Genomic DNA, 20,028 nt, shown 5'->3' on the forward strand with positions numbered 1-20,028 from the left:
AAGCACATTCTGTGTGTGTTTTATGGTCTCTGTTAGGTACCTCAGGATGAATGGGGAGGATACCCAGCTGGTGGGAAAGATGAAGAGATCCCATGCAGAAGAATGAGAAGTGGGAGCTATATTAAGGCCATGGGAGATGAAGAAAGTGGTGATTCTGATACTAGCCCCAAGACATCGCCAAAATTAACAGTTCGACCAGAGTCATTATTAAAATCCATTGGGCAAAGACCACTTGGAGATCATCAAAAGTAAGCTTCATGACACCTTTCTGGAAGTTGTCATGACTTGGATAACTTTTATTTGTGTCTTATGGGCAATGGTCAGCTTCCATAGGAAAAAAATATCCGTAGTGTAAAAGGTTATTTTCTGCCTTCATTTTAACTTAGCTACAGTTTCTTGTGGTAACTGGATGAGAACCTGCCATCTTCTTCCATCTGTGAAATAAACCTTCTACTTCTGAATGAATTTCTTATGTTTACTGAAGGAAATATAGACATATTTTATGCCACAAGTTCAGAGTTCTGATTTTTTTCTTCTCTAGAAGGATTGCTTTTTATTATAATTTTTTGTTATTTTATTGCTTTCTCTGAAATAGAAAATATACTCTATTCTATACTAAATATGACATTAAATATATAATTGTACCATATTTTGGGTATTTTACACCTTTTTTATCAGTGTAATGCTTTACGTATCAGCTATACAGTATCATAGTAATTTAAACACATTGTGGAGGATTTTGTTTGACTGGGTTATTTTTCATTCATATTACCATTCATGCTATCTACAATATGTCCTATTAAATAACTAAAGCAAATCTTGAAACTACACAGAAATACATAGCTATATATGTTTTCCAGTAGATCTTCATTTTCCTCTCCTTTTTTATCTTTTCTATATATAATTTTATAAGTAAACTGTAAATATACTTGTCAGGGGAGTTTCAAAGTGGCAGCCTAATTGAGAATTTTCAGATTCTATTAATGCGACTGGATGTTTCTCATGGCTTTTTGCTGAAATACAAACTGAAGAAATTAAGAGTGAAACCTTTGACCAGGTGTTGTTTATTGTTCTGTAGGTAATACCATATGGTTTACTGTAGTGACTCACCTTTTAATAAAATAAAATAAAACAAAAACCCTAGGCAAAAATCCTTTTGGCTTAATTAAATTGAATTATTTACCTTGCTAACTGCAAGAAAGCCACCAACTTTCACTATTATTGAAGAGTTTGTGCTGTCCCAGCCATTGCCTGGGCACTGCTGTAGGCCAGGGATCATTCCAAGAGACACTTTGGTTTCAGTCATCCCAGTTTTGGAGGGTATGTCTTACCTCATTTGTGCCACAAACTGAATTATTTTCTTAGACATTGTTCTAACTTTCCAAGCACTGAGACCAAATAAAATACATTCTATGCTGTTCTTTGTTTCCAGCTATGGTTGGGCCTTCCACAAGGAAATCTGGGTAGCAGCACAAATTTTCTAGTGGGCAACAGGTCTTGGTGTCAACAGCTTATAAACAGATTCAGACAGCAACTAAACATAACTAAACATACATATTCAAATAAGGAATGTATTTCAAAAAAGTATTCCTGATTTGTTAAATCCTGAAGGCAGGTGTTTATTAGTAGGCCAGTACCAAATGTTCTGTCTTCTGTTGGTTTTCCATGTATTGCAAACACACCACTCAAAATTTAATTGATTAAAGCACAGGTGCACTGCTGATTCATGTACTGGGGTTGACAGTCGTGCTTGTTCATGGCCCCAGAGGATTTCATGGCGTAGTTACCACTAACCAGTTAGAAAGGGAGGAAGCTTTTTTGTAACACTGTAAAATATTATTAGGAGTTCTGTTGAAAATTTGTCACTAGCACTGGACTAAGAATAATTGAGCAGCCAGGATGCTCCTGCTGACAGATATCTTTTAAGTCCTCAGTTTTTTTCCTTAAGCTGAAGGGCAACACCTTGAATCTGCCAGCCTAATATTCACAGGTTTTTCCAGTGGACTTCAAGCAGAAATGTGACAACTGTTCTGGTTCTTGTAAGCCATTCTTGCAAAAATCTACAGATTTCAGCAATCCTAAGGCAGACAGAAAATTTCTTGCTGCACAGAAAAACTAAGTGCTGATACTAAACTTGGGTTTTCACCACAAGCCATCTCCTCCCAGTATATCTGTCTCCCTGTCACTGTGGTTGTCTTTCTGTCTGGTGAATGCCTATGAAGGATGTAACAATGGATAATGGTTATAGAGCCTTCCTTCCTCCTACAGCATGGCTCAGTAATCCCCGCTACAAGCCCAGCACCATTTGTACCACTGATCATGCTGCTGAACCAGAAGCCAGGGGCTTTGAACAGCATTCCTTCATGTGTAGCAGGGCTGAATATCATTTCTGGCATGTGTTATGAGAAATTACATAATTCAAGATGTCAGCTGCATTATCTGGCTTTTTAGCTTGTTTACCCTGATGCAGGGAGCTAGTGCACAGAAATAAAACGGGGGCTTAATTCTCTTAGTCCTCTGCTGGGGTGACAGGGTAGCTCAAACTGGGGTCTGCCAGAGCACAAATACACTTTCAATAAAAGCTGAATATTGATAGTTTTGGCAGCAGTATAAACATATTTATTGGCTGCAAAACAAAAGTAGATGGATTTCATAAGAAAAAGCCTAGTTTTCCATCACTATCCTGAATATGATAAAATGAAAATTAGAACAGCCTTCAGTTAACCTTCAACAGATGTTTGACATGTGTGTTTCTCCTCTGAGTATTATTAGGCATCTTTGCAAGGACTTTTTTTTCCCACTTAAATTCTGTTTATGCCTCAACACAAATAAACCCTATTTTACTGGTTGGTGTTGCTCAAAGATTCAGCAAATCGAATATTAAAAGTTTCTAAACAATAAAAATGCATATTTGCACCTGAATAAATAAATACAAATAGATAAATGTAAATGATACATAATAGAAGCATTAAAATTCTGAAATAATATCTTTTGGGTAGCTTTTGGAAGGGAGTATATTTTACTCCAAGCTGGGGAGTGGGGAAGTGGAAGTGCATAGTCTGCCAGTGCTGGTTTATAAAGCTGACAAAAGCAGGTCATACACTCCACCACAGCCATCTGATCACCACCTCTGTCAGAGAGACAGCACAGCCAGCAGCATCCCCAGCCCACCTCCAGCCTAGGCCACCTGTCTCACCACTGCACACTGCCAAGCCATGCTTCAGGGACCTGCTCTGTTGGATGCAGCCAATCCCGCTGTAGGATAAGAAAGCTTGGCCAAAGGTTCGGGTAATGGACCTGGCTTATTTCTGAGTATAGCTATAGCATAAGGGGGCTAAATTTTTCTCTGGACTTTTCAAAAATTAAATGCACCTAGATATCTAGATTAAATGAATTTAAATTCTTTATGTTTCAAAAAACAAAATAGTGTGTTGCACTACTTAGTCCAATAACATCAAGTTGAAGGCCAGTGTAATTTATTAGAATTATTAGGAAATTGCATTTGAGCAAATTATAATGCAATCAGACTTGCTGAGAGGGAGACAGGACACATACCTGAATCTGCTTCCTTTCAACTTTCTGTTTCCTTGGAATAGTGCCAGAAGTCCTATTTAATGTAGAAATTATGTTAACTCCCAGTAGCCCTGGGGAAAAAAAAAAAGTTAGTTTTTATATATTTTTAAATTATTTTTCACTAATGATTATACAAAATTGTTCAGATATCAGTTTTGCTATACTAGAAGTGAAATACAAGTCCTATTCAATCCATTGTTTTCTGCTGTACTGTGATGCTACTGAAGATGAAGTTAAACTGTGTTGGAAGGCAGCAGTTTGTAAATAAACTGCTAGGTATTTTCACTTACATTAAAGATCAAAACAACTGAACAGTTTATGGAATGGATAGCTGAAACAAAGGGAGTGTCTGTCCCTGGCCTAAATAAGTTTTGTGCAATCCTGGAAGAGGGACTGACCCCCATGATTTGTAAGAGTATCCTTCCAACCTAGTAAATGCCATTTTTCTGTATTTATGACAAAACCAAGCAAAGCTAAGATGGAAGCAACAGAGGCACTGGGATCCAGAAAACAAAGCTGAAAATAAAACAAGAATTTTGTACTCTGAAATAGGAGAGCAATTCTGAAAAACTGAAGATAATACAGTTATTTGATGTTTTTTATTTTCAGGGAAGAAGTACTTAATATACTGATTATGTAAATGAACAGAATAATATTGTAGAAATAGCAAATTCCATTTTCAGTATCTCCTTTTTGAAGTGTTGTGAAAGACTCTGAAAACCATCTCACCATTTAGTCAAAAGTGATAACAATAGCATTTAGCCCAAAGTAAATACGCTCTATTTGAAGATCATATTGGTATCACTCACACAAATGAGGAGTCATGCTGTGCTGAAGTTTTCCATTATGCTCTGAAGTGACTCACAGGAAACTATGAAGATGAAATCGGTTAAACTACAGTAAAATAAATTCAATGACAGCAAAATGTACTTTTGTTTTGTAAACCTTGAATGGCAGACTTTTCTGTTTCTGGTAGTCCAGACACCTTAAGCTCATGGGTGGGCAGACAGAAAGATGGGTGAGCACAGAGGTGGTACAAGAATGTAGTGTTTCAATGAGGAAGGGAATCTGCCATAGTACAAATTATTTGGCAAACTACCACAGTCCAATACCAGTGATACTTCAAGTTGTCTTGACAACCCAAGATTAAGTTTTTCGCTTAATCCTCTGCCAGATCTGGGCCACTGTATGAAATGAGTATCTTAAATTATGAATCACTCTCACAGAGAGAGAGCATCTGTGCCTTCTTCAGATGTTTAACATCTTTGTTTTGTAGGTTGTTTACATCCATTGCACACCTGAAGAGCGTGATGCATGTCCATATTTCAGCCCCTCTTACTCGCAGTTTGGTACCTCAACACAAAGCACTTTATCCAGTATTGTAAGCTAATATGTCTAAAACCTGAAATGGTTGACATGTTTTCTAGGTTTATAGTAAACCAGAGCAAAAGAATGACCTTTCACTTCTCTCCCTCTCTTTAGAGTGAGAGATTGCATCCATCCATGGCCACACTAACTTAATGCTTATCTGGACTGTTATCCAAGGCATGTCCACATATTCTGTTCTGCAGAATTTATTATGGAAACAAAAGTGTTGTCAAAGCACACAGCAAGGGGATTAAACCACAACCAGATCTGACAGCACTTAGCTGCCAGACCCCTTGGCTCAGCAGGAATCATGGAACAACACAGGCTCCTCTAAGACATATGGGAAATCTCCATTAAAAAAAAAAAAAAAATCCATTTGCAACCATTTGTGCTAACCATAACATGCTTACAACATGAGAAAGTTAAAGCCAGAAGAGAAGTTTGGAAGCAATGCATAAGACCAGCCCTGTGGGTTTTCATCCCTCTTTGCCCATGACAGTGAAGACTCAGTTATTCTTTAGTGCCAAACAAATTTGTGTGTATTTCTCCTGAGACACACCCCTTGGCAAGCATACCCAGAAAAGGCTTTGGGTAAGTGTGCACATGTGGGGAAGTGGGTGTGCTGCAAAAATGTCACAGATTGAGAGTTGAAGCACACCTTCCTTGCTAGAGAAATTAATGTCCTCTTTCAACATTATCCATTGCTGTGCACCAGTGATCCAAGCCTCTTTTAATTTTTAAGGTAAACTACAATTTGCCATTAACTCTTCTGTGTTTTAAATTAGGAATGGTTTTTAAGCCACTCCTGAGAAATATTCTGAATAGAAGAGATGAGGAAAATCACTAGAATAGAAACCTTCATCTTTTATATGCTTTTTATTTATCTTTGGGTTTTTTCCCCTCAATCTTTTGGCTCTAAAAAGCCTCATTACACACTTCATTAGTAGCTTTCTGAGGCCCTGTAGTGTAGTAGCATCTACTCAGAGTCTCTGAGGGGTGAAATTGGAGATTTACTGAGGAGAGTTTGAGGGCTAATTACAAAGCCTTATCAACTAATAATGTAATCAGAGGGCCACTGGCATGGTGATAGTCTTCTCTGCTGCAGTCAATAAGAGCTGGGTTACATTAGGCTGCAGGGTTAAGAAGGAATGCTGATGAAGGGCAGACAGTCACCTGGCTACCTAGGAAACCTCTTTTGTGGGATCAGAAGACATCCCATCATTTCTTCCTTTGCAGAATAATAGCAAATGCTCCTAAGCAATGTTAGGAATCTTGTTCTCTGAGAAGTAGCACAGTGTGAAACACAGGGAGTCACTGAGCCCAGTTCTCCTGCCTCATTTTGGTAAATACCAGCTTTATGTTGTAGGGCTGAAATGTATTACCCTGGATTAGGGGTGGAAGGGGGATCCTAAGGCTCTAAACAAAGTCCAGAGTCTTTTCAGGAATAAAGCAGGCTTTTCTCAGAAAAATGCAATTACATGATGGATTGTGTTGAAAATGCAGTAAAATTCAGGTCAATACAACAAGTATAAATAGTGACATTCAAGTGAAAATATGCTTCTGGTTTTTGGTGTCTATTTGCTCCTGCTTCCAACAAATATGTTAGTTTTACTTTTCATTTGAAAGGGATCAAAATCTGATTTTCTCATTTGTTTAGTTTTCAATATAAACTAAATGGGACTATAAAGGATGCGTACAGAAACATTTCTTCAGGAAAGGATTTGAAAATTAAGATGCTTTTGGTTAAAAATACAGAAATTATATATATTTATATTTGTGCTTATATTTATTTCTATATTTATATTATTTATATTTATATTCACTTTTCCCAATTCTACTCAATTGCTTCTCCAGAAATCTTCAACTTCAGCATGAAGGTCACTTATTTTCTTTAGATCTACTGGTTTTAATGGACTTACATGTGTGTTTAAATTAAGTTCATGTTCAGATGCTTTAATGAGTCCTAATAGCTCATAGTCTACATTTGTTCTACCCAATTAGGACTTTTTGCATGTGTACATGTATATGCACCAAAAGCAAAAAGAAAAAAAAGTGAGAGAGCTTCCTGAAGAAATTAATGAGTATTTCAATTCCACAAATGGATTTAGGAACACATATCCAACATTTGAGTTCTGTTTATATCCACAGACCTATTTGCTGAACTGCTATATGATGCTTTAAATGCCGTTTAAGTTTTTGCCATAGCATCCACTTGAATTTTGTTGAGGCTGACCAGCTTGTCGCCTGCTTGTCAGGGCAAGATCAAAATACTATATTGGAACAAGACTTTTAGGATTAACTATAGATTAGCTATATATGTAAATCTGTCACCTTTTAGAAAGTTTAGAGTTTAGATTTCTCATATCCTACTTTTCTATTACATACATATTTTGAGTCATTTGGAATACAGGCTTGATTGAGCCTGCATCCTCTCTATCTTTGCAAGGAGTGATCAAATCACCAGACTGTTTAACGATTCTGATGATTTCCTCTCATTCTCTTCTGGTTCATGTTGTACCAAATCCCTAAACACTTACTGACAGTAAGAGTTCTGTCCTACCAGGGATTAGTAGGCATATCATAAGGATAGAAACAGCGGTCTCCATCTCATTCCTAGAATATTCCTGTAATAAATCAAATGTTAAGTATCTTTCAGGCACACTTTTTTAAAAAGTACTGGTCAATGATGAACTATCTAGGCATCTAAATAATTACATTTGTCCCAAATTCTCATATCTACCAGTGATCAAAGAGAAGATTCAGACTGGCAAATATTAGAAAAATAATTCTGTGCTACAGATATATTTATGAGATTTATGTGCACTTTCTGTTTTCTAAAGAGCCAAACTAAATGTGCTATTCGAAAGGAGAATCAGACTTAATGTCTACACTCTGAGTTCTCCAATGGGCTGTATGCAGGCACATCTGGGCCCCTTTGCAGAGCTCTATTGACTCCAGCAGGACTCCATGGAGATACAGCGTGACTCACAGCTGCTATACAATGGCACTGCTGGCTAAGCTTAATCATTAGATTCTGGTCCATGGGTTATTTCATATATCTAGAAAGACATAGTTAAGATAGATCCAGATAGAGAAATGAATATCCATTGAAATGCAAATCTCTCAATAAAATAGGTTTTGATAACTGCTGCTACTTTGGTAATTCTAGTGCACCTCCCTTTTAGGCACTCAAGAGGAATACTTTTACAAATTTTATCTTTTTGTCCCAGAAAGATACTTCTAAATTGCATATACTGATTTGAACAGAAGTGATTGTACTTTCTTTAATGTTCCCATTCATTCTCACATTTTTGCACAAATGCAGGCATGATCATGAAAATAAAAAATGACTTTAGAATATGGCAATTTCAAAAATTAATTTGATGGAACATGGACTTCCTTTATACTGGATGCTCCCTGAATAAAGATGATAAACCCATTCAGAGTCAGAAGGTGACCTTCTTGCTGCCACTTGTAGAGGCCTCAGAAGATGTTAATTCACTTTCGGTGCCTTCTTGACCCAGGGTGCACTGGTGGCTGAACATTTGACAGAGAAGAGCCACTCTGGGGAGTGATCACTATTTTGAATGTCAGTAGATCAAGGAATGACCTTGGCAAGTATATTTTTGGCTTCAGAATCATACTGTTTTATACAATGGTTTTAGGTTTATAACAAAGTATGTGATGTCAATCACTTACTAGAAAATGCAGATAGTAAAAAAACAAAACTAAAGCAGTGTGACTGAGAAATCCCTTTCTCAGAAGTTATGAAGTTCATTATTCCCCTGAGGTTGTCTTGGCTATCAAGTATTGCTGCTCAGGGATTAGAATTTGTAGAAAGAAGGTAGGGGGTTTCTAGCTTCTAGCCTGTACTCAGCTGTAGTGGGCTAAACCACATTGACACTGGTGATGCCACACTTCAATTCCTGTATCCAGTTTTGGGCCCCTTGTTTCAAGAAGGACATGGAAGTGCTGGAGCATGTCCAGACAAAGGCAGCAAGGCTGGGGAAGGGTCTGGATCACAAGTCTCCTGTGAGGAGCGGCTTAGGGAGTGAGGATTGTTCACCCTGGAGAAGAGGAGGCTCAGAGGAGACCTTATCACTCTTTACAGCTGCCTGAAAGGAGGTTGCAGCCAGGCAGGGGTCAGCCTCTTCTTGCAGTGACAGGACAAGAGGACACAGTCCTAAGCTGTGCCAGGGGAGGTTTACGTTGGGCACTAGGAAGAGGTTCTTCACACAAAGGATGATTGGGCATTGGAATGGGCTACCCAGGGAGGTGGTGGAGTCACTGTCCCTGAAGGTGATTAAAGCAGGATACGGCAGTCAGTCCCATGATCTAGTTTACAAGGTGGTGTTAGGTCATTGGTTGAACCTGATGATCTCAGAGTTTTTTTCTAACCTGCTTGTTTCTGTGATTTTTTTATTTTTTTGTATTGGACTAGCTATAAGTTGTAAAACCGTGCCATTTTCTAATTCTGGCATTTCAAGCTGTCCTAAAAGGACATTGTTACCATACATACCTTTTCACCAAATGACAAAATGATTCGTCTTCTGCAGAACATGCAATATCTGCATAAGTCTTGGTGCAGTAATGTGTGTGGTAAATCTAGCTCACAGCAATACTCATCCTGCAGCAGTGACAAGAGACTTCAGGAAACATTCCACAAACCATCCTGGGTGTTCATCAGCATCTGATCTCGGTGACCACAAAGGATGGGCCAAATGCTACACAAAGGGGTAGATTTTGACTGAGTGATGTGAGGTGCTGTGGGACACATCACAGTGGGAATGCCTCAAATCCCCCAGCGCCATATGTGAATTCACCATGCTACTTCAGACACTGTCCATGCTCCCATATACTTTCCAAAAGTTATATAAAACAATGGAATCCAGGAAAACAAAAACAAAATTATTGTTATTATTATTAGCTCTCTCATTTATAAAGTATCTTGTTCCTTTAACAAATACACAATTAATAAAAAAAAAAATAAACAGAAGGTTAAATATTAGATTGCTGTAGATGAGGAAATAAAAGTATTTTTGTTATCGTTAGTTAATGCCCTTCCCTTATCATTAGTTAATGTGTTATTGCAGCTACTGGATTAGCTTGCATTATCATTCCTTTCATTGAAACATGTTCTAATTAGCTCTCTGGTTTTCCAAGTCTTCTGCTAGAAAGGCCTAAATTAGGAAAAGATAAGGCGATGTAGACATCCTTTTCCATCTCTTGAAATCTCTTCACAAACCTTATGTAGAGCTTTTTGATTGCAGTACAAGAAAACTTAAATTTCTTTCTATATTTTTGATATATGTCCTGTTAAGGATGACTATAAGACAAGGAAAAGCACAAATTTAAATTGGGGGTTTGGAGTCAAAAGAATGTTATAAAATCTTTTTTTTTTTGTTTCTCTGGGTTTGAGTTTTTTAGCACATCTTGTTGCTTGCTGTAAGGTTAAAGAAACAGGTGTTTTCTTGCAATTATTTTCCCCCATTCTGCTCTTAAATTTTACTCTTGATGAAGTGTGGGCAAGAACAGTTAGTTTCCACAAGAAGTCAAAGAGGTTTTGGGTTAGTGGTAGCCTCCTAAATGAGGGGGTGGGATTGTGTGGCCCTAGCAGGTTGAGCAGGACTTTGATGACAAATAGAGGTGTTAGGGGTACTTTTGAAATCTGCAGAGGACAGAAGGGAAAGTGGCCCAGTGCTGACTTTCAGGGGGTGTTTTAGAAGATTTTGAACAGGAAACTGTGAGCTGGGACTTAAAAAGGAGCAGTAAGGATTAGGATCTGGGTGGGTCAAAAATGAAAAAGAGCTGTCCTTGGGGGTTCTGGTAAAAGTGAATGCCTTTTGGGGGAAGGGGCAGCTTTCGAGTAGGAGCATCAGGACAAACAGAAGCCTGAGTTTTTGCAGTTTAGAGAAATGCAAGAAAATAGAGACTGTAATGCAAGACTCTTAGGAACAGCTTAGGACTGCTTGTGCACTACTGTCTCCTCCCTTATTCTTAATCTACTTTTTTGTTGGAATATGCAGCCTAACCTCACTGCCATTCACTCTGTACCAGGGTGATAGGCATGCTGTCCCAGATAAGCATGTCATGCTATAACTCACTTTATCTGGTTACAATACAGTATTTTTCACCCCCTGAACACAGGCAATCTGCTGAGTGCTGAATGTGCTGTTGCAAATTTAGCTATCTTCACTGGGAGTCCTTCACTTTTAGAGTAGAGGTTCTTAACAGCTGCAAGGTCATTATATGGAAGTGCTTTTTTCCCCAGAATTTCTTTAGGTTTTGAGCCTTTCTTTCAGCTAAGATATTTCTCATTAAATTTAAGACCTCTGCCTGGCTGCCATGAACTTCTTCTGAAGTCAATGGAAAATAGAAAGTAACCCTTGGGGGCAGAAAAGCTTTTATAAGACATCTCTTCCTAAAATCTAGTCTATTCAGAAAAGCAAGTAGGAAGAGAGCAGACATACTAATTTAATTTTTCCTATTAGTGTTGCCCTATTCCTCCTTTTCCATAGTACTGAGTTTTAGAGCCACCTCCTTAATGTTACTGTTTATATTTGTTTAGTGGTCCTGGAGATGATCTGTTAAAACATCTCGTTTGCACATGTTTGTCTTGCTCTTCTGCAGTGATCAGCTGAGATATAAGATCATCTATGCTGCTACAGAACATAAAAGAAAATTATTTTCTTTTTTCAAAGCAAAAGAACTTTTATGTTTTAGGAATGAAGGTCAAGAATTTTGTTCCTCAGCTTATAGATAGATTGTATGTCATTAAAGAGTAAGCATTCACTAAGATGTTGATTGTGTTTTCTAGTATTGTTGACAAGCATAAAACTTCCTTGAGTAGCAGAGCATGACATTTGAGAGCAACTTCCCCATGTAACTCTGGTATTTCACTTCTAGATCATTTTTATAGCAAGGTCATAATTTTCACCATGCATCAACACATTTATCCTGGAGGATAACTTTGAGATTATATCTTAGAAATAAAAACTAAGAATTTCTATTTATCAGGAAAATTTCAAAGTGTTAAGCAAATGAGTGTAAAATTGCTTTTACAGCCTTTTATGGGTTTTATATGTAATATTTCTTTTACTTTGCTACAGTTCCATGGATCAATTAATCTTCTCTGATAAATGAAAAATTGTTTAGCTATCAAGTAATATCCAAACTCATTCATCAAAACTCAGCTTCCCAGCTGTACAATGGAATACTGAGCTTCTTTCCATAAGAAATTATTGCTGTAAAAATTGTTGATGTTATTTAATGATAACAATACCTAAGAAGGAACCAGAATCCCATTAATTAAATACTAGGTTGTTAAGCATTATTTAGCAAAGGGGACAGCTATTAGAATCGGGCTTGAATGAATTAATCTTAAGTATTTCATACAGTAATTTCTAATTTAATTCTATTCCTTCTATCTTTTCTTAATGTGGCCCATGTTTTAATGAAATCTCAAACATCTATTTAACAAACTGTTTATGAACTCAGAACCTAGATTTTGCCACCTGATGATGACAAACAGAACATCCAGGAGGGACTTATTTGTTTTGAAAAATACTAATGTAACATCATCAAAGAGATTATTTAAAGTACCAGACAGTCTCTCTGCCCCTGTGGGACCCCACCTGGAGTAGTATGTCCAGGTCAGGAGTCCTCAGCACAAGAAAGATGTGGACCCCTTAGATCAGGACCACAGGAGGCCACAAGATGCTCAGAAGGCTAGAGCACCTCTTCTGTGAAGACAGGCTGAGAGATCTGGGGGTGTTCATCCTGGAGAAGAGAAGGCATCCTTGCAACATTCCAGTAGATAAACAGGGCTTTTAAAGAAGAAGGAGAGCAACTTTTTACTTGGGCAGGTAGTGATAGGACAAGAGCTGATCAGTTTTGAACTTAAGAGATTTAGGTTAAATTTCAGGAAGAAATCCTTGACAGTGAGGGTAGTGAGGCACTGGAATAGGTTGTCCAGAGAAGCTGTGGTTGCCCATCCCTGGATGTGTTCAGAGCCAGGTAGGATGGGGCTTTGAGCAATGTGTTCTAGTGGGAGATGTCCTTGCCCTGGGAAGAGGGTTGTAACTATATGATCTTTAAAGTCCATTCCAGCAGAATCCATTCTGTAATCACACGAGTAAATAAAGCATATGCAAAAATCAGAATGACACAGAGCAGTCAGTCATCAGCCTATACATAGAGGAAAGGAAGTTTAGTTACATCCAGCAACTAAATGTGGATAGTGAGGCTTTACACCACTTCACCTAATCTATTTGTCTTCATACCTATGGGAACAAAAAAATGTTCTTGTTTTTATCATCTAGAACCAAATTAAACCCACTATCAGACTGTTACCTTAATCATGGAATTACTTTGACTGTAATGACTTAATTAACCTCTGAGCACAGAACTGCAATAATCTCATACATTTTCATTTTAGTTTTAGCAGTTGTAGCATAGTTTCTACATAGTTTATCTCTGGCATGAGGTTACAGAGACATTCCATGGAAGGAACTGAATACACAGGAAGAAATTAATTGGTTTTTTCTCCAGGGAAATTTCTTAGGATTTGGAAATAATGCCTGCCTTGAACAAATATTAAAACAAAACACATGACTTTTTTTGCTTCACCAGCTCTGTTGCTCTTTGGATATGCTCCAGCAAATTTATTAGGAAAAAATTCTTCATTGAAATGATTATCAAGCATTGGAACAGGCTGCCCAGGGAAATGGCTGAGTCACCATCCCTGGGGGTATTTAAAGGACATGTAGATGTGGTACTTAGGGACATGGTTTAGTGGTGGACTTGGCAGCATTCAGTTAGCAATTGGATTCAATGATCTCAGAGGGCTTTTCCAAAGCAAATAATTTTGTGAATCTAAGGCAGATGCACCAAGGAAGCAAGATTATGTCTTTGTCGACCCCGAGAAGGGAGAACACATGGAAATGCCTGGGAACAGACCTTCCAAGTATAAGGGTCTCTAAATCCCATCTGCTCTTGCAGCTGCTGGTGTGAGGGAATACTGGATCATCACCCATCAGACATCAAAGGACATGTCTATATGGGGAGATGGATCTCAGTGCTCTGCTTTTCTAGGCAAAAAGATACAAAATGATGAAATGTTTGAGATTCCTCCAAGAGTGCCCCTCAGGGTTTGCATCCAAACTGAGTTCTTCCTCAAGCACCAGCCTATGGTCGTGTTTGATAAATATGGTTTGAGAAACAAAACCCTGGTTTGTGCTTCCTCTTGTGACAGGAGTTGAACCTGGTTCATGCCTTTCTCACTCACTGAGTGGTCTGGTTCTTACAGAGAGGAAACTTCCCCTTTCACAGGGGAATTTCCAGCAGCCCAGGCACATGTCATAGACACTGCTGGACTGAACAACTCTGCCAGCTCAGCATGAAGTAACTGTATGGTCAATATTAGGCATTCAACTGGCACAAATCTATTTTCCTAGAAAGTGTTTTTGTTCAAGTTGCCTTTAAGGAATAAATATAAGAGCTGCCTGTTTACCACATGAAACCAAATATTGTCTTGGACATTAATTAATTTCTGCACTGATGTGCTGGGGAAAGTTCTGAAATATAATTTACGGAGGTTCTGAGAACTCTGGTGTACCAGTTTAATGTTTTGTATTCAAGGCAAAGTACTGCACTTTTCTCAGATTTATTTTCCTGGAATGTTAATCAATACATTTAAAACAAAACATGAAGACTAACATACTCTTAGTGTGAAAGCATACAGAAGAGGGCTCAGTGTGGTGTTACAGTCCCAGTCCTGCAAAACGGGAAATGTGTTGTAATAAAATAATTTCTAGAGCTTCATGCAATTGCTCTGAGGAGTTATTAATTTATTTTTTAGCTGAACATGGGATATTTTAATCTTTTGAAAAGCTGTATCAATTCTTTGAAGATAAAAGGGCTCTTGATGCCTAAAATCCTGATGAAAACCAGATTACAAGTAGCAGATTTTATCTATAAAGAAAGATTTTTAGTTACTTTGGTTTGTGCTTTAGCTCTGTTTTTTGTTCCTGTTGACCTAGACATTGTCTTTTAGTAAAGTTCAGCATTAATAGCCAGGAGGATTGATATGTTTAAATAGAGCAAAGACTTAAAATTTTATAATATCTAGGTAGCAGTCACAGACAGATTCTCTGCTTGTGCTAAGACACTGGGCTACAACAGGTCTATGATGCTTTATAAAGAGTAAGAGTTGGACCCGGGGGAGTGGGTTTGTGTGTCTCCTACAAATTACTGTCTTTAGTGTCCTAATTGATTCCATCTGTAGTTTTACACCCTTTCCTTTTTTTCTTCCTCTTTCCTTTGTAGTCAGAGCTACCTTCAAACTGCAAGTGACGTGCCTGGGGGTCACAACCTGGATCCCTCTGCAAACTACAATTCCCCAAAGTTTCGCTCAAGGAATCAGAGCTATATGAGAGCAGTGAGCACGCTCAGTCAGGCCAGCTGTGTTAGTCAGGTGGGAAATTCTTGTTATAATTTTTCTTATAGGTTAACTGCAGATGTGAGAGTTGTAACTAGTGGATGGTTTTAGTTTTTTTGCATTTTTAAAATTAATATCAAACTGAGGATGTGAATTGTGGAAGTAATTCAGTTCTAAGGAATGTAACTCAAAATTCCAAGAAAAATACTGAATGCCAGAGGCAAAGAGACACTATAAAACATGACATTTTCCATTTTTTTTTTTTCATTAAAAATATAAGTACTGGTGTTTTTCTTTTCAGTCCATATTAAATATTTAAATGTTAAGAAGATTCAGACTGAGCATGAGGAGTATACTTCTGCAGTACTCAACATTTGAAAATATCCTCTCTGATTTCAGTAAATGTGGGTTTCCAGATTAAGATATAGATTGAGAAAAATATGCTCCAAAGGAGCAGTGATTCATCCTAAATCAAATCCCTCACTCTTTTTGGGTGAGAGAGTAAGTTACATCAACTCTTCTATGTATGGGGATCCCTGAAAAGGTACAGTTTTCCTCCCTACTGGTTTTATGTCTGTTAGTCCTAACTCATGGTAAAGTGAGGTCTGAATCACACCTGAAGTGCAATAAGCCATAATGTGCATGTTTTATTTAGCAGAGGACTTTACATAAAACTCCCAATGTTTCTAATGTTTATTGGTCCTGACTTTTTCTCCCTGTGTTGTTTCATAACAGATGGGCCCTGCCCTCTTCTCAGACATGGTACTTAATATTTCTTTGACCATTTAGTGAGCCACCTAAGGGTATCCGTACACAATGCTTATGTTAAAAGAGAAATCTTTTTAAAGCAATTTCATATTCATTCATATTCGATTTGTATTGCATGGCTATTCAGGCCTGGATTCGACTCATCTAACTTGAGGCTTTTAACTGAGGCAACAACTAAAGCTTCCTCTGTAGTTAATGGAGCAAAAAATTTTCTTCCAGGGCAGTGCACATCCTGAGTGGGCTGGGAGCCCTCTGGAAATGCTTGTCAGTCTCCCTGCCTGTAGAGAGCTGGGAGGGGCTAGTCACCTAATGCCTAGACTAATGCCCTTCAGTCAAATTCCTTTATTTATGTGAGGTAATTCTAAATGCAATCTTATGCAGAACACATTAGAATTAGAAACAATCAATCATTTTCCAAACTTTTCACTATTTTTTTCACAGCTCTCTTGTGAAAACTGTTGCCATCATTCTGATGCCTTATTTTATATTACACTGGTTTGGTTATTTTGTCTTTTTTATTACACTCTACTTTTGAGAAAGTTTCATGTGTATTAAATCCTGCATTCAAAGCAAATGCTGTCAGCTGCAACCTAACAATGTTCTCACATAGAACTAGTCTAACATCTTCTGCCTCTGACCATGTCTGTGCACAGTGTTCACTGAGCTGTCCGTGATGATTAATTGGTTTCAGTAGTGGTTAAAATTCTTTATTTCTGTATGCATTACCTGGAAGGTGTCTACAATAGATTTCATTTGCAGGTAGATTGCTCAATTGGCCAGATTAACTAAACCTGCTGGATATAGCTCCTTGCTTTTTCAGTGTTCACTAACCTATGCAACTTTGTGTTAGCACACACTTCCTACCTCACAGTCCAGGTATTTCCAGACCATTGATAAATTAATTTTATAGATATTACCCAAAGCAAATGTATTAAAATATCAACTTCTGAACATCTGCTGTTTCCTGTTCTTTTTCCATGACCCTATCCTCCTCTTGTTCCATCTACATAATAGCAGTTTGTATAATTTATAGTATTTTTTATGCCTTTTTGTTGTGAGATCCTTCCTTTTTCACACCTGACAAAGGGTAGACTCACGAAGAATGCTGAATTCCATGGTTTATATTTTTAATTTAAGTTTGAAAATTTTTAATTTTCTATTGTCAATAACTTTAATTTGAAAGAAGTGTCTAAGACTGTAGACTAAGAGTCTACAGACTAAATTACCATCTATTTCCTGATCAACAATATTGTAAAATAGTTCAGAGTAAGATTTTTTTGATGTCTTTGAGGTTGCATTAGTCTACTTAACTTTATTAAAAGCAAATTTTATGAAGAGTAATTTAATCCTTTTCAGAAGATTTTTAGTAGCCAAAATGTCTTAAGCAAAATTAAAATATCAGTTATTCATAATCATCAGAACTTCTCTATAAAATTTCCATTTACTTAACCGAAACCCTAAAACGTTTAAAACATTTGATGGGACTCTTTTTCCATAATGAATAAAGCACTAGGAGCACTTAGCAGCTGTATAGGAAAATTAATACCAACAGGATGTGTAATTTAGCGATGCCATAAATTTAACTTGTAAAATTATTCATAGTGATTCTAATTTCTAGCACTCACTTTTTAGAAAAAAAAATATTTTCAGAAAGTCATGCAAGTATCTGTCCAGTGTTAACTTCCTATCTGATTTTGGATAAACATAATATTGAATTATTCAGGTACATTTACAGTTAGGGCTGCCTTCAGTGAACCTTTGACAAATGCTGTAGGTAGAATTAAGGCAGTAATCTTCAAAACAGCAACATATGGTTACCTACTGAGAGGTTCCCCAAGCTGGCCACTCTGCCTAAGCCCTGTTTATCATGAAATTTGCCTCTGAGAAGGCTCAGCGTTGCATCGTGCCCAACCTGCAAGGCAGGGCTGGCAAGTAGGTGCTGGGTCCTGCCCAGGCACTGCAGGGAGCTGGAGGCTGCTGCTGCAATACCCCAAGGGAACAGCTGGCAGAGGCTCCAGGAGGCACCGCTGGGCTGCTCTGCCAGGCAGGGTTCCACAGCACACCTGCAGCTAGAAGTATCAGATTTTATATAATGCTGCTGAAGAAAAGGTTCTTCCGTGGCAGTGAATGCCTAACCCAGTCAGCCAGGGGGTGAGTTTGGCTTAGGTCCCTTCTCAGCTATGACAAAAGATGTTAAATGTAACATTAATGTAATGTGTGATGCATTTAATATAGACATGTGAACAGCTGATGTAAGTTAAACAGTGTGAATGTGATCAGAAGGGATTACTACATTTTAACTATTTGCTAAAACAGTTCTTCATCAATGTACAGGTGTCCATTTGAGATGTTGAGGCCGTGATGATCACAAAAAAGCAAGTCAAAAATCAAATGCATTGTTGTTGTTTATTCAGATGAGTGAAGCAGAGGTTAATGGACAATTTGAATCGGTGTGTGAATCAGTGTTTAGTGAAGTTGAAGCTCAGGCAATGGATGCCCTTGACCTCCCTGGGTGTTTCCGAACAAGAAGCCACAGTTACTTGCGTGCCATTCAGGCAGGCTATTCCCAAGATGATGAATGTATACCTGCGCTGACATCTTCCAACATCACCTCAACCATCAGGTCAACCACAGGTAAGCAATTCTCCACTGACCCTTCCACTGCTCTGCATGTAAAAACAGATCAGCTTGTTTGCTAAAAGGCTGTTTGACACTAGAAACATTTTCCCCTGTGTAGAGATAATGTTTGATACCAGCATTCTTATGTTTTTAATACTGTACCATTGTGGCTATATCTTGGAATAAGCTCCTTCTGAGAAGAATCCTGCATGTATAATGTAATGGACCTGGATTTTTGACCTCCATTTCATATATGTATGGTTATCTAAGTGCAAATATAAAAATGGAAGTGCAAATGGTATCATTTCAATATTATTAGATATTTATGCGGCTTATCTATCAAGTAATTGATCTTTTGAATGAGATTAGTTGTGCTAATTTTCATTTAGGTTGTTAAAGTACAAAAAAAAAAGAGAAGTAATATTAAAAATATTTGGTCTAAATACTCGAAGGCATTTGATGTAAAAGGTAATTAATTACTTATAGGGAAGGTGTAACCAATTTTATCAGTGCACTGAATTGTAAACGTTTTGGCAAGCTTCACACATCTATTACTCATCAGTAGCCATTAGCATTCATTGTTGCAACACTCACTGTTAAGATCTTTTAACATTCTTCTGGCAATTAATTTTTTCTTATTAGTTGCTTAGCAAGGACGATAGCTTTATCCATTTTAGAATTTCAGCATATATTGCTAAAGAAAAGAAAATATTGAAGAGTAGGTAGAGGTAGAGAAAAGATTGCACAGTGAGCCGGTAAATAATTAAAATTAAATCCATAGGAAATATGTACTCTTCGTAAACTGGTCCAAATTCACTTCTACCTTTCCAAGTATGTTAATGCCAGTTCCTAATTATGGTATTGTCTTTGCCACATACTATTAAGTTGTAGTGCAGGCTACCCATCTACAAAAGGTACAAATGAGTGCAAAATGTATCATATAAAAATACTTTTTTAATTATTTGCTTGACACATCTGTTGTATAACAGAACAGTGGGAGCTTAGAAAGGAAGCTGTGGTTGAATAACATACATTTGCATTCCAGAAGTAGCATAAAATGTTATTTTATCTTAAGCATGGTATTTTAATTGTTATATAAAACTTTGTGTAAAACTAGAAATTGTTGCTTACAGTGCCCCCTCTAGGGATGTTTCTGTTCTTTGATTAATAGAGATGCTATCATGATATAAAATGAGATCTTATTTCTACCCCAGAGACTAATTTTCATCTTTATCATATATTACTGTGTGAACATTATGAAG

At 37.5% G+C, this 20,028-nt stretch overlaps 1 protein-coding gene across 1 annotated transcript in view; it reads left to right on the plus strand.

Annotated features, from left to right (window-relative positions):
* Positions 1-20,028, plus strand: part of DLGAP2 (DLG associated protein 2) — a 370,745-nt gene that overhangs the window by 303,490 nt on the left and 47,227 nt on the right. The window contains 3 exon segments of the mRNA XM_058835087.1: positions 37-248; positions 15,268-15,415; positions 18,562-18,781. Of these exon segments, the coding sequence (XP_058691070.1) occupies positions 37-248; positions 15,268-15,415; positions 18,562-18,781 (580 nt within the window).

This window comes from Poecile atricapillus, chromosome 3 (genome assembly GCF_030490865.1).
Source record: "Poecile atricapillus isolate bPoeAtr1 chromosome 3, bPoeAtr1.hap1, whole genome shotgun sequence".
Taxonomy (NCBI): Eukaryota; Metazoa; Chordata; class Aves; order Passeriformes; family Paridae; genus Poecile; species Poecile atricapillus.